Below are 13,140 nucleotides of genomic sequence, written 5' to 3' on the forward strand. Positions count from 1 at the left end.
ATAAAATACCAATTTTCTAATGTCAGCAAAGTGCATCGACACAACAGACAGCACTGATGTCTCGCTGCAGTTTGCAACAACAAACACACACCCTCTCTATCAGCTCTGTAGCGCTATAACACGGAATATAGGGCTGAGCATGGACTCACTCTGTTCATGACCTCCAATGGAGCATTCAACATCATCTACCTAAGAGAGCAGTGCTATTCAAGTCTCAGATGGAAGTTTGCTTTCGTAAATGTTGAACTTGTGCTTCAAAATAAGAGTTTGTAACTGAGTGCATCAAGTGATGCTTTAGTGTTCGTAGACAGGTGTATATATTCGACACACTCCTATGTCAATTGATCGTATAAAGTTAAGTAAATCTTTCTATCATTCTTGTAATAAAGTGAACTAACGTTTCTTATGTTGTCGTTCCAATCCGCCATCTCCCAGAGGAATCAAAAACCCACAGTTATACCAGACGACTGTAGTTCAGTCAGGGTATAACAGTGAGTTAAGGATAATTCGAAAAAGACATCACGCATCATTCACGCTTGCTATGGTGCCCTATGAGAGGCAAATCAAGACCAGTTGCGAATAAAAAAAATGTCTCTGAGCACTATGGGACTAAACATCGGAGGTCATCAGTCAGCTAGAACTTAGAACTACTTAAACCTAACTAAGCTAAGGACATCACACACATCCATGTCCGAGGCAGGATTCGAACCTGCGACCGTAGCAGCAGTGGGGTTCCGGACTGAAGCGCCTAGAACCGCTTGGTCAGAGCGGCCGGCCGGACGGATCACATCAACAGTGTTACGCCCTCACGCCGTGATGCACCCTGGGAAGGTTTTGGAATCTGATCCAGTACACTGGTATAAAGTCAAGTGATCAAGAACCCTAAGCCGCCTCCCCTGCTGCCTTTACTGCCCAAAAACTGGTAGTGAAAATTTCTACCTCCAACAGGATTCAAACTGGTTGCCTCTGAGTCGACAGCCACCTACATCACTGGCATTCATCAGCAAGCTCTGCTAAGGACTGGTCTTATCACACTGAGCTAGCTGATCAGACATACATCGGAAATAATGGGTGGGGTAGGTTTTAACCGTGGCTTACATGTCATGGTACTCCCTGTATCGTTACAGCCCGTCTTGTACCCATACATATTACAAAAATGCATGTATGTATGTATGTTTCACATCTCCTCCTTAATCACTGGACCGATTTCAATCTAACTTGGTGCATGTATCTGAAGAGAATCGCTGTGGGATTAAGACCTACCTATCAATGGGTTTTGGGCTGTGGGTGAAAAATCAGTGTAGGCCTCGCTGCGCGTGTATCCATACTTTGTTCATCCAATAATTGAGAATGAGAGCGCTTAGTGACCTACAACAAACTTTACGTCAAATTTCAAACCATCACGAAGCTTTTTTTTCTCATTGAGAACCCTCACAAAATGGTGAAAGGAAAAAAGTTTATCACTCACTACATTTCTGCTGTTCATGCAGTAAAACTGCCATATGAAGCATGACGTTTTAATTTGTTGCTTGTTTGCTGCTAACTGTATTCGCGACACATTTTTCAGACAGCATTCATGTATACCACCAGATTTACCTGCAAAATTAAAACATTGTACGACGTATAATTTAGGAGACAGAACGTTTGCTTGAAAAGGAAACTGCAAGGTGAAATTCGATAGAGACAGAGGTGAAATATATGGACAAATAAGCGTGTAATATGTTAAATCTACGTGAAATATGTTTGAAATATGTGTAAACGGGTAAAAAGCTTAAACTAAATCGCTGGAAATTTGGTAAACATGTTAGTTACCATCGGGAAATAAATACTGTGCGGGCAGGAACGACCAGTCTCGAATTGGGGAGGAGGTGATGACGTGGAAAGTGAAGGAGACAGATTGGGGGGGGGGGCGGGAGGAGTAAATGGGCACAGGTAGGGGAAGATGAGGAGATGGCCAGAGGGAGGGCAGAGGAGGAGGTGGACAAAGAAAAGAAAGAGGAGGAGATGGACAGTGACAGAGGGGAGGAAGAGCTGGGCGGAGGTGGGAAGACGAAGAGATGAAGAAAAGAGGAGGAACTGGACAGACCGAGGAGGGAGGAGAAGATGAACATAGAGAGGGGAGCAGGATATAGACAGGGAGAGAGGGAAGGAACAGATGGACAGTGAGGGGGGGAGGAGGACATGGACCGAATGCGAAGGAGGAAATAGACAGAAGGAGAAGGAGCAGATGGGCAGAGAGAGGGGCGGAAGAGGTGGACAGACAGTGCCGTATTGAGGAGACAGACAGAGAGGGGAAAGAACGAGATGGACAGAGAAAAGGGGAGGGAGGAGATTGACTAATAGAAACCTGGAAAAAATACGTACCCAGGCAATGCTGGGTACTCAGGTAGACATTAGAATAAAACGTAACGTCGTCATAGTAAAATCTGCTCACACGGTCGGAGACCTGCCGTATCTGTGGAACAGCAAATGCCTGTTCATTTGAAGAGTGACAACTGGCTGCGTTCGCCAGAGAGCATAGGGTGCCTTCCTAAACGTTGCTGGTTGGCGTCTCGATGCGCGAGAGGGTATGTTACCGTAGATATTCAATTGTTATTGCCTTAGTTTTGGCTTCATTACATTTCATCGTTTGTACTCTTCTCGCGGTAGAACACGTACCTGCCTGGCATAAACATTAGTAATACTACCAATTTTAGGATCGTATATAGACCACAACTGAAGTTTTCATCGCCCGTTCAGCAAGTGAAGCCTCCTAGCTATCCTCTTTACTTGAAAGAATTATCGTTTCGTCATTGTACATTAATACTGAAATATATAGATGCATATTACAACTCGACAGCGAACAGTAGCGAGAAGCAGAACGGAATATCAGGAACGTCCGGTTCCGTTGAACGAAAAAGAGATTCATTTTTCTTGGTGGCTGATTTTGCTGCGGACGATTCCGGATATGATAGAACCTAGGAATTTTTGAGAACCGAAGGCTGTTAACTTCCTGCCTCATGTCCTCACTGTACTTGCACATACCGAAATCTTTGCAAATGATTAGCAGCAGCAGAACAAAAGCAGAAAGAATGCAACAGAGCTGTGACAGACCAATGGATATCTAAGAACGCCCTTGTTTGGAAGAAAAAGATGCCAGACTCGCATCCCTCTAGAGAACTCTGCTGAAAAAAGACGTCTGGAAGCGTGGGAAAAGAGGTGGCACATGTCTGAGTAATATACTTGCTGACTTATTTTAGCGTTACCAACACTTTGCAGACTCCTGAATAAGTCTTACTCGTCCTGCCTTTCGGGGTAACTTGTCTTTTGATGAGTTGTGAAAATCAGACGCAGACAATCTGATGTCTTGCGAATCAGATGCTAATTCAGCAAAAGAATGTAGCTGCCAGCCATCATTTGCAGCTGGTAAACAGTTGCAGTGGGTGATTAACGAGGTTCTATTTCCATTAGACGATCATTCAGCTTATGTGCTATGGGACAACCGTTTCCCATCGCCGTACCTGAGCTGCTACTGTCTCTTCACACAAACAACATGATGATTTGCAAGCACATTACAATAAGCAGCTTAAATCTCTTCACTAGATGAACAACCATGTTAATTAACACTCTGAAATGGAAGGTTCTTGTATAGGCACACATCTCGTTTCGCTGTGTAGTTCACATATATTATACGTATTGTTTGATTATGTCCATGTAGTAAACGCACTTTTTAATTATTTGGTCTCTGATTACATTTTTCATTCGTGCAGGAAGTTGTAGATTCAAAACTGAGTGTAGTATATTTGCATATGATACTTAGCTCCCAAACAATATCAAAACCTTATTTTAATCCACTACATCTGGTACCCGGTGTAGACCCAATATATTCAATATATTATGTCACTACATGTCGGCAAGACACTGCGTACTGCATACTGCTGGAAGCTAAATAGCTGCGTAATTCTTCGGTGGCAGTTTATACAGTTACGCAGCTCTCTATGCACCCAACTATCCAGTACCTATGTTTGTAGAAAATTTATCCAGTACGGCACAGATATCACTTTGGAATATAACAGACAGGTATACACAAAAATGTGCATTCTATGGGTGGGAACATATCGCAATTGGCATTTCATTTACTGTCATGGCCGTCTAACTGGTTTCCAATTCAACGCATTCTGTCGGAGCTGAGGAAAAAATGGTTCAAATGGCTCTGAGCACTATGGGACTCAACTGCTGAGGTCATTAGTCCCCTAGAACTTAGAACTAGTTAAACCTAACTAACCTAAGGACATCACAAACATCCATACCCGAGGCAGGATTCGAGCCTGCGACCGTAGCGGTCTCGCGGTTCCAGACTGCAGCGCCTTTAACCGCACGGCCACTTCGGCCGGCAGCTGAGGAAAATACTTCAATTAAGTTATAGCATGTCGTAACTTAGTCTTAACTGAATATTTTACCAATACTTCCTACTTATCGGCATGGTACTTCTCGCTACTATCAGCCATCGTTGCCGCCAGCCATCTTGCAGAGGAAGCCTCCAGAGGAGGCAAGGTGGAGTGTCGCCTATTTGAAGGAACGGAAATCTATGGCAGAGTGTGTGCGTTTGTGTTACCTTGGCAGCTGAATTTATCGTAGCCTCGATGTAGCTGCGTTCTACTGGGTCGATGTACGGGTGCTGCGCCGGAGAATCCGCAGCCTGCAGGAACCAAGACACACTCCACAGCAGGCCGGCGGCTCCAAAAACGTAGAAGGAAAGCGGCCAGCCAATCACTGTCTCGCACAGAGCGCCCGTCGCCGCCATGGACACCAGGCTCCCAACAAATAACCCTGTTAGCACACAAATGTACCAGTAACCAGTAACCGAGGCTAAATCTCACTGATATCACTGTATGATCTCTATAACGGCCTGGTCAGCGTAAGATCCACTAGCCAATTAAAATAAGACAGTAGGTAATATAACAGTGTACCCCGTCGATCCAGAAAGTTTCAGGACTAGATTAATAAGAAAAAGACAAAAGTTAAGACTGCGGTTTCATATTCAGGTCTTCTACATAGCCTCCTCTCACTTGAGTACAACGCACAGAATGGTCATAAAATCTAATGAAACCGCCAGAAATGTTCTTTTGGATGAGGTTCAACTCGTTCATCACAGTGGTTTGAATGACTGTCATATCGTCAAAGCGTTGTCCATTCATGCGAATTTCTGCACTTTGTCGATTTGTGGTAGGTTCTTATTGATAACAGGCAACGGGCTTGCCTTAGTGGATACACCGGTTCCCGTCAGATCACCGAAGTTAAGCGCTGTCGGGCGTGGCCGGGACTTACATGGGCGACCATCCGGGCCGCCATGCGCTGATGCCTTTTTCCGGGGTGCACTCGGCATCGTGATGCCAATTGAGGAGCTAATCGACCGAATAGTAGCGGCTCCGGTCAAAGAAAACCATCATAACGACCGAGAGAGTGGTGTACTGACCATACATCCCTCCTATCCGCATCCCCAGCTGAGGATGATACGGCGGTCGGATGGTCCCGATGGGCCACTTGTGACTTGAAGACAGTTCTTATTGATAACACGAAGTCTCTTCGCCACTGAAAATTTATCCAGAAAAGAATTCCAGTGACAAAAGGCAGAATGCAGACTATAAGGAAGTCTTTACTGGAAGTAATTGTCGCCAATGTAACATGATGCGGCAACTAAATGAGCAGACAAGTAGAAAATAGAAGCTATTGAAATGAGGTGCTACAGAAACAACTGAAAATTCGGTAGGGGATCAAAGGTGCATTTTCGATGACCTGACACTCGAAATGGATCCTAAGGGCAACAACACACTGGCCCGCCGACCGCCACGGTAGGCGGGCGACGTCGCTGGCTGCAATGCACTAGCCAGCCAGCCGCCATAGAACACGGCGCGCGGTTCTGCGATTTCCGCGGGCTACAGCACACTGGGCCGCCGAAGGCCGACGCCGCTTCGATCGAAATACGGCGGACGGACGGAACTGTCATTTTTTTTCCGGGTTGCTGGAAACCCGGAATCAATATGAAAGCGTCCGCGGAAGGTGCTGTGGCCATTTGACTTTTGGTAAGTCGTCTGAAGAAGAAAAGACGCCGTAGAAGCAGAAAACACATACACTGGGTCATCATTTCCTGCGTAAAAGAAGTAGCAACGGAACTTTTGTTGCCTTTTACAACGAGTTAAGAAACTATGAGGACAATTCATTTAATTGCATCAAAATATCAGCATCTTCGTTCGTCGCACAACTTTTCAAAATTAGAGGAACAATAACTGGAATGTCAACAATGTTGCCTTCGTGTATTGGCCCTGAAGGAAGGCTGCTGGTAACGATCAGGTAGGCATGTTACTATTCTATTTAAATACTTTAATACATAAGATGAACAACAACAAAAGCAAAACGAGGATAATGGAATGTAGTCGAATTAAGTCGGGTGATGCTGAGGGAATTAGATTAGGAAATGAGACACTTAAAGTAGTAAAGAAGTTTTGCTCTTTGGGGAGCAAAATAACTGATGATGGTCGAAGTAGAGAGGATATAAAATGTAGACTGGCAATGGCAAGGAAAGCGTTTCTGAAGAAGAGAAATTTGTAACTTCGAGTATAGATTTAAGTGTCAGGAAGTCATTTCTGAAAGTATTTGTATGGAGTGTAGCCATGTATGGAAGTGAAACATGGACGGTAAATAGTTTGGACAAGAAGAGAATAGAAGCTTTCGAAATGTGGTGCTACAGAAGAATGCTGAAGATTAGATAGGTAGATCACATAACTAATGCCGAAGTATTGAATAGGATTGGTGAGAAGAGAAGTTTGTGGCACAACTTGACCAGAAGAAGATCGGTTGGTAGGACATGTTCTGAGGCATCAAGGGATCACCAATTTAGTATTGGAGGGCAGCGTGGAGGGTAAAAATCGTAGAGGGAGATTAAGAGATTAATACACTAAGCAGATTCAGAAGGATGTAGGTTGCAGTAGGTACTGGGAGATGAAGAAGCTTGCACAGGATAGAGTAGCATGGAGAGCTGCATCAAACCAGCCTCAGGACTGAAGACCACCACAACAACAACAACAACTTTAATATTATAAGGTTTCGTTTAATTAAGTACATAGATCAACAATTATAATGTTTTCATTGAAACTTAATACTGACTGTTCACATTATTACACATGTTAAACTATTCGTAATATTCACTTGCTTGGGAATGACCCGATATATGAGTTGAAGTTGCTGGAAATCTTACGTCTGTTACATTTTCGTATGTACACACATCAAAAGAAGTTTTGCATCACCTCGGTTCCGAGAGTCCCGGAACCTGTACAGATAATTGTATTAGAGATCAACACAAACATCATTTCCGCCCCTTTTATTGCTAATGAAAACCACATATTGCATTTTGTACCAACATACAGCGAGACCTTCACAGGTGGTGGTTCAGTTTGATGTACACACCACTACCTCTAATACCCAGTAGCACGTCCTCTTGTACTGATGCATGCCTGTATTCGTCGTGGCATACTATCCACAAGTTCATCAAGGAACTGTTGGTCCAGATTGTCCCACCCATCAACGGCGATTCGGTGTAGATCCCTCAGAGCGGTTGAGGGTCACGTCGTCCATAGACAGCCCTTTTAATCTATCCCAGGCATGTTCTATAGGGTTCATATCTGGAGAACATACTGACCACTCTAGTCGAGCGATGTCGTCATCTTGGATAAGTGATTCACAAGATGCGCACGATAGGGACCCGAATTATCGTCCATGAAGACGAATGCCTCGCCAATACGCAGCCGATATGGTTGCACTATCGGTCGGAGGATGGCATTCACATATCGTACAGCCGTTATGGCGCCTTCCATGACCATCAGCGGCGTACGTCGGCCTCACATAATGCCGCCCCAAAACAGCAGGGAATCTCCACCTTCCTGCACTCGCTGGACAGTGTGTCAATCGCGTTCAGCGTGACCGGGTTGCCTCCAAACACATCTCCGACGAAAGTCTGGTTGAAGGCACATGCGACACTCATCGGTGAATAACGTGATGCCAACCCCGAGCGGTCCATTCGGCACGTTGTTGGGCCCATCTGTACCGCACTGCTTGGTGTCGTGGTTGCAAAGATGGACGTCGGGAGTGAAGTTTCGCATTATGCAGCCCATTGTGCGCAGTTTGAGTCATAAACACGACGTCCTGTGCCTGCACAAAAAGTATTATTAAACATGTTGGCGTTGCTCTCAAGGTCCCTCCGAGCCATAATTCATAGGTAGCGGTCATCCGCTGCAGTAGTAGCCCTTCAGTGGCCTGAGCGAGGCATGTCATCGACAGTTCCTGTCTCTCTGTGTCTCCTCCACGTGCGAAAAAACATCGGTTTGGTTCATTACGAGACGCCTGGACACTTCCCTTGTTAAGAGCCCTTCCTCACACAAAGTAACAACACGGACGCGGTAGAACCGCGATATTGACCGTCTAGGCATGGTTGAACCACACACAACACGAACCGTGTACCTCCTTCCTGTACCTCCTTCCTGGCGAAATGTCTGAAACTGATCGGCTGTCGGATCCCTCCGTCTAATAGGCGCTGCTCATGCTTGGTTGTTTATATCTTTCTGCGGGTTTAGTGACATCTCTGAATAGTCACAGGGACTGTATCTGTGGTACAATACCCACAGTCAACTTGTATCTTCAGGAGTTCTGGGAAACGGGGTGATGCTAAACTTTTTATGATGTGTGTATTTGTGTAGGTAGTTGACGGCTGCCCAGTATTTATGAAGTTGGTATTCCGTAGACAGTTCTGTGGCGACAAGTTCTGTTGATAAGGAGTATCCATGATCACTTTCATATACTGATTTTGGTTATTGCCTTTAAATGCTCAGGTACTTGTTTAAAATCATTCAACAATGGCAAGGGAAAATGGCGGTGAAGATTATCGCCATTTTTTGTTAGAATTTCCTTCAGTATCTCTATGTTTTCAGTTTCTGTGTATTTAGCCATTTCCTTTTACGGTCTTGACGACTGCACTCTGATGTCTCAAGTGGTTCTCCTGTGCTACTTCAGTTGAACTGAAACTGTCAGCATATTACTTCGTGCAACAACGTATGCAATAAACATGACCTGGTTGCAGTAGAGCTATATGGATTCAGTGTAGCACCAGTTCCACTTTTCAGATTGCTGACTTTCCGATATTCTCTAACAAAACTAACTCGCAGATATTTCCATTTCTTTTGCAGCGACAGACCTGGAAAGTTATGTTTTAGGTGCTTGGCTTCTGGATGCTCTTTTGCTGACATTCACTTCATTTATCGCTATTGAAGATCTATAGTCCGCGAAATCTTACAACAAGTTTCTCAAGCGATATGGATCAAGGTGCCTTCCCTAAACGACGACAGAAATTTGGTTGGATATAGCTGAAAACTTTGAATCCATAGCAAATTTTCCTCACGTAGCAGGAGCTATAGACGGGAAACATTTCCGTGTAATAAAACCAGGCAACACACGATCGCTTTATTACAGTTAAAAAATAAACGTTTTTGTAATAGCTTTAATGGTAATGTATCACAGAAATTATAAATTCATACGTATAAGGAAAAAATAGCGATTCGTCGGTTTTGAAAGTTTCGTCCTTGTTCAAACTACAAATGAATGGAAGTTTAGGATTACCTAACGATTAGGAAACAGAAAGGCATTCGAGACGAAATTCTGTATTTCTTTGTTAGTGACGAGGCATTCAGCCTATCAGAACATGTTTTATGACGCTGTGCAGGAAATAATTTAAATAAAAGAATATTTAATTATGTGCTAGCAGAGCACATAGATACATTGAAAGCACTTTTAGCACTTGTGCTCAAAAATGGTGAACGTTACATCGACCTCTAAATGTTAACATAAACTTGACAAACATACTTCGTTCTTAACATTCTGCAAAAGTTTACACCGAAAGGCACAGTGTTAATTTCGAGCATATTTTACACATGCCATAAGAAGGTTTGGAGGATATTGAAAAACAGCTCAGAGAGGAAACCGATCGGTTATTCACAACAGAGATGAACTACCAGATTACTTTGTAAATGTCAATCCACTGCCGTGGCAAGATCGATATGCTTAACATCTGATGTAGCAGGTTCAAATACATGTAAAGTAATATAATGATGTTGCAATAATAAAGGTTGATCAACTGACCTAGCTTTTTCTTTTCATCTTGTGACAAATACCGGGTGATCAAAAAGTCGGTATAAATTTGAAAACTTAATAAACCACGGAATAATGTAGATAGAGAGGTAAAAATTGACACACATGCTTGGAATGACATGGGGTTTTATCAGAACAAAAAAAAAGTATTGCTAGACGCGTGAAAGATCTCTTTCGCCCGTCGATTAGTGATGATCGTGTGCTCAGCCGGCACTTTCGTCATGCTTGGCCTCCCAGGTTCCCAGACCTCAGTCCGCGCGATTATTGGCTTTGGGGTTACCTGAAGTCGCAAGTGTATCGTGATCGACCGACATCTCTATGGATGCTGAAAGACAACATCCGATGCCAATGCCTCACCATAACTCCGGACATGCTTTACAGTGCTGTTCACAACATTATTCCTCGACTACAGTTATCGTTGAGGAATGATGGTGGACATATTGAGCATTTCCTGTAAAGAACATCATCTTTGCTTTGTCTTACTTTGTTATGCTAATTATCGCTATTCTGATCAGATGAAGCGCCATCTGTCGGACATTTTTTGAACTTTTGTATTTTTTTGGTTCTAATAAAACCCCATGTCATTCCAAGCATGTGTGTCAATTTGTACCTCTCTATCTACATTATTCCGTGATTTATTCAGTTTTCAAATTTATACTGACATTTTGATCACCCGGTATTTTCCTCCAAACATGTCTACTATCTCTTCCCACAGTTTATACTATAAAATTCTGCCACTGTATTTGTTCACTTTCATACTCCAGATAGCTGGATGATTTTCCACTTCGAAAACGGTTTCTCTGCGTCAAAATGCATCACAGCGCGATCGTGGCAGAAGTCAGGCGCGAAACGAGGCAACGTGTGTTGTCTCCTGTGCGCTTCCATCGAAGCCGAGAAAGGCGCCACCATGTGGCAACGCGTCTGTCGAGTTAGCACCGCCCGCGCGTTTAAGGGGCTCCGGAAAGGCTCAAAATCATGAAAAGTTCAATTTTTACTTTTTTGCGTTTTCTGAATCTGCAGACTATTACCTTTTAATAGATATATAATTTATTCAATTCCGAAGACTACAACTATTTTTAAATTTTTTTTTAAAATGTGTTCTACATGGGCGTGACCCACTGTGGCGCTGTTAAACTGCTGTCAAATGGTGTTATTATTAACGTCCGTGTTCATCAGGTACATTTTAGTGATGTGAGATAAAGTATGTGTTGTGGCTAACCTGTGATGGTTCAATATATATCGCTGGTGTGATTGTCGATTGTTTCATGTTTATTTACTCTGTCGTTATCTCGAAAATATTCGTAATTAATTCTGTTTCTTGATCTCTGTTTTGTTGAAGTATAATAATGAGTAAAAGTAAAGTTATTAGAAATCCTCTGAAGGCTTTTAAGAAAAGGGGAAATGTTGGAAAGCCAAAGGTATGTGTTATTACTGTAAACAATAAAGACGATAACCAAGTGAGTGAACCTAACCTCTCAAGTACACCTGCCCATAGCAGTCAAAGTGGGAAAGAAAATACTTCACAGAAGAAGCTTGGTTCAATGAGTGAAAACTATGAATGTTTTATGGGCGAATCGGATGTGAATGAAATATTTGATATGTCGGTTCTCAAAGGAATTTTTTCAAACTGTGTAAGATGTATTCATTGTAGTGAAGTTGGTCTGGAACTCTCCATAATAAAGCACGTAGGACTTGCTAGTGAAATACAACTGAAATGTGATAAGTGTTCATACATGACCACCTTTTGGAACAGTGTTGCAGTAACTGCAACTGAAGAAAATGGTAGCAAAATCTACGAACACAACAACGAGCGATGCTTGCTTTAGACAAGGAACGCCTTCGGGCTGCAGACAGGGCTGTAAAGAGTCTAGAAATACAAGCAAGAGTAAACAGGAGGAGGAACAAGAGGAAGCTGGAGGAGGATTTTGCAGAGGATGAAGATAATCCATCCTATGGACCTGGAATGCACTAAAAAGTTAATCCAATCTTTGTCGCTCGATTCCCAAAACTTTTATTTTCTCATACTAATTACATGTTTTCTAAGGATCTTCCAAACATATTTGTTTCAAACTTTCAGTAAATGTCACACAGTACCTTCTGCATAATTTAACACAGCCTTTTTCCAAAAAACTGTATATTTTTGAATATATAAATAAAAAATTGCAAAAAAATGTTGTGAATTTTCATTACAATTGAAAAAAAATAATCTTTAATAACTGAACTAAAATTTTGTAAAATCCCTGTGTTAAGTTGTAGTCCATATTCCAATAAATAATCTGTAAAAAGTTCAACTTCCTACCTCAAATACTTTGTGAGGAAAGATGTAATTTATAAGCGTTATTTTAACATTGCAAGTATAGGGCGTTCCGGAGCCCCTTAAACGGCAACCAGTGCTGCCTTTCCTGTTACACTACAGAAATCGACAGCCGCTTACCCGCCAGCCGACGCGGCATGCGGCCAGTGCGTTGTTGACCTAAGGATAAAACCATCACGACAGATGAGACTGGATCAGACGACCTATGAAACCAATCAGACAACTTGATTAAAAGAAGAGATCGTTTGGCAGGAGATCAAGGCATCTAGGAATAGTTAATTTGTTAATTAGGGTAATTTCGCGTTTTGGGATGGGGGAGAGGATATATTATATCTGTAGACCAAGGATTGACTACAGAAATCAGTTTCAATTTGATTTAGGGCACGAAAAAGAAGAGAACTGAACAAGGTAGTTTTGTGTGGAGAGTTGCGTAAAACCAGTGTTTGGACTGAAGAACATATCACCAACGCAGCACATGAACAGGCTGAAAAATATCCTTTGAACGGCAATGTTAAGCGTCTGTTGCTGATGAGATAATTGCCATGCGATACCTTTGCGAATCTCTCTCTCTGTTAGACACACTCGAGAGAAACCATCTGCTGTTGAGATACGACTGTCCTATTGAGGACATACACCATAAAAAAAGCCCGCAG

General features: G+C 42.8%; 1 protein-coding gene across 1 annotated transcript in view; it reads right to left on the reverse strand.

Moving 5' to 3' along the window:
* The window catches only part of LOC124607055 (sialin-like), a 94,367-nt gene that overhangs the window by 42,455 nt on the left and 38,772 nt on the right, over nucleotides 1-13,140 (reverse strand). Inside the window, exon 5 of the mRNA XM_047139231.1 lies at nucleotides 4,595-4,809. Within this exon, the coding sequence (XP_046995187.1) occupies nucleotides 4,595-4,809 (215 nt within the window). The remainder of the gene's footprint in view (nucleotides 1-4,594; nucleotides 4,810-13,140) is intronic.

This window comes from Schistocerca americana, chromosome 3 (assembly GCF_021461395.2).
Source record: "Schistocerca americana isolate TAMUIC-IGC-003095 chromosome 3, iqSchAmer2.1, whole genome shotgun sequence".
Classification (NCBI taxonomy): Eukaryota; Metazoa; Arthropoda; class Insecta; order Orthoptera; family Acrididae; genus Schistocerca; species Schistocerca americana.